This window comes from Orycteropus afer, unplaced genomic scaffold (assembly GCF_000298275.1).
Source record: "Orycteropus afer afer isolate SDZICR_OR568_19922 unplaced genomic scaffold, OryAfe1.0 scaffold00487, whole genome shotgun sequence".
NCBI lineage: Eukaryota > Metazoa > Chordata > Mammalia > Tubulidentata > Orycteropodidae > Orycteropus > Orycteropus afer.
The window spans coordinates 1,107,701-1,112,417 of NW_006922074.1; the positions used below are offsets into that span (position 1 = coordinate 1,107,701).

At 47.4% G+C, this 4,717-nt stretch overlaps 1 protein-coding gene across 1 annotated transcript in view; it reads right to left on the reverse strand.

The window, feature by feature from the left end:
- USP30 (ubiquitin specific peptidase 30) overlaps positions 1 to 4,717 on the reverse strand; it is a 38,886-nt gene that overhangs the window by 17,241 nt on the left and 16,928 nt on the right. Inside the window, exon 4 of the mRNA XM_007954981.2 lies at positions 2,436 to 2,539. Within this exon, the coding sequence (XP_007953172.1) occupies positions 2,436 to 2,539 (104 nt within the window). The remainder of the gene's footprint in view (positions 1 to 2,435; positions 2,540 to 4,717) is intronic.

A 4,717-nucleotide genomic window follows, 5' to 3' on the forward strand; every position in this document is an offset into this window, starting at 1 on the left:
TATCATTACGGAAGTAGCTTGCCTTAAATGACCTTGTTCCCTGTCTCTCTCCCCATCCCCCACTAAAAGGCAAGCTCCATAACCCTGCAAGTTGCATCCTGAGGCTACCACCCCAGTCAGCAGCCTCCACAGCCCCTGCCTTTAGCAGTGTCAATGAATATTTATCACATATGTAAATGAATCTCCTCCTGGGCTGTGCACTGCAGTCAGCAAGACTGTGACTGAGATGTAGTTACTGAGATGAGGCTCTTGGCCTCAGAGGACACAAAGCCCACAGATGTAGAGGTGAGAGTTAGTTATTGGCCATAGGCACCAGTGCCACGGCCCTGCTCTGACCAATAAGCCAGGGAGCCAGGGGAGGAGCTGCTCTTCCTGGGAGGCCCGGGGCCTTCACTGCTAAGGGAGAAAAATCCTAAGCCTGACAGTCATCTCCTCTGTCACACTCAGCTGTGTAACTACTTGGCATTGAGAAAAGGAACAGTACTGTAGAAGATGGTGGAGCTTAAGAGTGGGGCTTTAGAGTCAGACTGCCTCCCACCTTGGTTCTGCCACTTAAACAGCTGTGTGATTTTGGGCAAGTCGTTTCACTTCTCTGAGCCTGGTGTTCTCATCTGTAAAACTGGGATAAAAACAGTAGTAACTCCTTAGAGCGTTGTTCAGAGGATTAAATCAGGTAAGTAGTGTAATACAGGCAATTAACCAATGCATTCCACCACAGCACTAGCACCTAGCTCCAGACACTGACTGTAGCTAACAGTGAAAGTCCTTAATAAGAGATCTGGACAAAGCCCCATGCTACATGCCCTGAGGTCTTCAGAGAGAGAGCGGGCAGGCTGACTCCCTTGGCTGCTTGCCTCTCGCTGTATGCACTGCAGCATATATGGCTCAGTGACTGTGCTGGGCTGAGGGGGCCGTAAATACTCCCAAGGAGCAGCTGAGACACAAGTGAGCCCTTGTTGGATGGCTAGGACCTAGGAAAGCTAGCTGACATGCGTGAGGTCTGACTTTCAAGCACTCAGTTTAGTGAACTGGAAAATGCAGTGGAAGAGGTCTAGTTACCAGAAGAGGATTAAAAAAGCACTTTGTAGATGGAAAAACATTTCAGTACAATAGACTAATCAAGACACGAACCAACAGTGCGAGTGGCCTCCGACTCATGGTCACCCCGTGTGTGTCAGAGCAGAGCTGTGCTCCACAGGGTTTCAATGGCTGGCTTTTCAGCAGTAGATCACCAGGCCTTTCTTCAACATGCCTCAGGGTGGACTTGAACCGCCAACCTCTCAGTTCGCAGTTGAGTGTATTAACTGTTTGCCCTACCCAGGGATAATAAAGACGCACAGTACGGATTAAAGTAGGACAGAGTGGTACAAGGCGACTTTAAAAATTAAAGGCAGGTAATAAGGCTTCCAGACCTCACTTTTCAGTGTCTTTAAAATGCCTCTCACTTCAGGCCCGGTTCTGGGAGACCTAACAGGCTGCCTCTGATTTCTCTGGTGAAGTGCCTGGGAGGCAAAGACAGAATGAGCTGGACGGGGCTGTCTAGGGCCTATGGCTGGGAGAATGGAATGGCAGCTAAGTACTTCTGCTCCTAGAACTTCACTCTCAGAGCCTCTGCCTCAGAGTTGGGGTTGGCAACAGTAGCTGGGATGGAGGAAGGTGCAAAACTCTACAGAAGGCAGTGATGCTGTAGTTACGGAAAGGGGGCTAGGAGCAGTGGGAACAAGACCCTGGGTAGCCTATGACATCTGCTTCTGGTTTGGAGCCACTACGAACCAACTTCTGAAGCACTGATCTTTAAAAAATGAGGATATGGTCCAAAAAAGGGTCTCACCTAAACCTCTGAGGCTCCAGGGTGAAGCTACCTACCACCTCTAAAGGACCAGGTGTCCCCACCACCTGTGATTTGTGCTCTTTTGCAGCCGTGTCTGTATGTCCTATTTTGCTAACATTCCATCCAACCTGTTGCCATGGAACTGATTTTGACTCATAGTGGCCCTACAGGACAGAGTAGAATGGGCCACAGGGCTTCCGAGGCTGCAAATCTTTATGGAAGCAGAATGTCACATCATTCTCTCACAGAGCAGCTCATAGGTTCAACCTGCTGACCACCTGATTAGCAGCTGAGTGCTTAACCACTGCACCATCAGGGCTGCTTAACCTTCTATCCACTGGATGAGAGAGAGCTATATTTTCCCACTGATCATGAGAGCAGAACAAAGTTATTGCTCCGGTCTCAGAACAACTTGGTGACCCAAAATGTAACAGGAATGTATAATGAGTCCCAGCCAAAGGCAAGGTCAATACCAGTATTTGTTCTTCAAAAGCAGCATGGTAGCTGCTTTTCGGCCTTCACCGTGAGTTCAAGCTCCCTGCCCCCATGTCACTAGTGGAAAGGGTCCTCTCCAAGCTAAACTTGTTCAGAATGTTGTGTTCACCTGCTCCTCAAATGAAGAGATCTGCCATCTGTACATTCTTAAGACATCCAACAAGCAGCTTGCATCCAAGACCTCATCCTCGGTCACCTCCTGGCAGGACAGAGCTGAAAAAAAAACAGGTAAGATGATTATTGAATTCACCACCATAACACCTTAACTGGAAAACCCGCACAGCACAACATAGCAAAATTAACTAAAATGTGTTAAGAATCGTAAAATTCACCTTGTAATTACATTTATTTCATCATTCCTTACCCAATCAATGCCTGAGAAACTCAGCAATCACATTAGGCAGTTGATATTTGTTGAATGTATGTTATTTTTCCACAATGCTGCAGTATTTACATGAAGTAACTGTTTTTTTGAATATTTGAACATACTGTCATCAATATAAGGAGCTCTGGTGGTGCAGTGGGTAAGCTATTTGGATGCTAACCAGGAGGTTAGCCGTTTAAACCCAACAGCTGCTCTGTGGCAGGAAGATGAGGCACTCCACTTCTGTAAAGACTTACCACGCTGGAAACTCAATGGGGGTCGCTATGAGTCAGAACTGACTTGATAGCCGCGGGTTTGGTTTTTATCGTTTTACTGCTGCAAGATTCATATTGAGTAAAATAATTTTAAACCCCACTCTCAGGTTGGGAGAATCCTTATTCATTCATCTCATCTAAACTCACACTCCGTGCTTAACTCATCCACACAGCATGTTTTCCATGACTGTGATACCTGAGCATGCATTTGTTTGTATTCAAGTTTCTAAAGGGTCTGCTGAGTAGTTCAGTTTCTAGTTCTAAGTAGAACCAAGTGTAATAAATAAAAAGGAAAGTTTTATGGGCTTATGAATTTATATGATAACTATCTAGACCGGGGTCAGCAAGCTTGTTCCGTAAAGGGAAAGATAGAAAATATTTTAGGCTTGGTGGGCTCTAGGCCCCTGTTCCAACTATTCAGCTCAGCTGTTGTAGTGTAAGTAAAAGCAGCCACAGACAATACCTAAATGAATGGGTGTAGCTGTGTTCCAGTAAAACTTTAGTGACAGTAACAGGTGGCGGGCCAGATTTGGCAAACGGCCCATAGTCTGCTGACCCCTGATCTTGACCAGCCCACTCTCCACAGGATGTTACAATGAACCACGAGAGTGTGGGAGATGAAAATACAGGGGCTACCATCTCAGGGCAGTTTCTGGGAGTTCAGCGGCTCACAAGGTAAACTTGGCCACTCTGTCTCTTCTCTTTGATTTACAGCCAGTGGACTTGCAATTCCTTCAAACGCTCCAGGCTCTGACTCTGCAGATGCTGGACACTGCTCTCCACCTCCACCCCCACGTGAGCCTGGCTGGCAACTGTGAAGCAGCAGCTGAAGTCCTGCGGCTCACCTCCCACACCCTGAGATCACACCTTTACCCTCCGGAACAAAGGGAACAGAGTTGGGGAAGGGACTGGACCTGCCGTCTTCCTCCCACATCCTTCTGTCTTCTCTCCCTCCCAAGGAAAATCTGAAAGTTCCCTTTAACCCAATTTTGTCTAAACTGCTGGGGGGGGGTGTCAATGTGGCAATGTCTGCAATGTTTTCACATCCTATAATCCAGTAATTTTTCTCAGGATCTGTCCTAGAGAATATTGGTGGTTCAGTGGTAGAATTCTTGCCCACCAGCCACTCCTCAGAAGGAAGATGGGGCAATCTATTTCCGTAGTGATACCGCCTCAGAAACCCAAGGATGGGTCGCTATGAGTCGGGTCCGACTCGACGGCACATAACAATAACCCAACAATGTTGGAGACCGGGGTTCAAGTCCTGGCCAATGGGCCTCATAAGCAGCTAACCACCTTGTCAGTGGCTGACGCATGTTGCTATTATGCTGAACAGGTTTCAGTATAATTCCCAGACAAAAGCAGACTAGGAAGAGAGAGCTGGCCAGTGAAACTCCTGTGGGTCACAACGGTCTGATGCACACTGATCATGAGGATGATGCAGGACCGAGCAGCGTCTCCCTCTATTGTGTGTGGGGTCACCGTGAGGTGGGGGCTGACGCTAGGGTGGCTGACAACATCCTAGAGAACCAGGTGCGTATGGGCGTGAGGCTCACTGTCACCTGTTCATCATAAGAAACTTTGAGTAAATGACTAAAAAAACTGTACTGTTTCTGTATTAGGGCTTCTATGTAGCTACAAAAGTGAATGAGAAAGATGGCGGACTAGGCAGAAGGATTGCACAGACCCTCTTCAACAAAGAAAAGGGAAACCAATAAATACAGACACAGAAGATAATCTTGGACCCCTGAG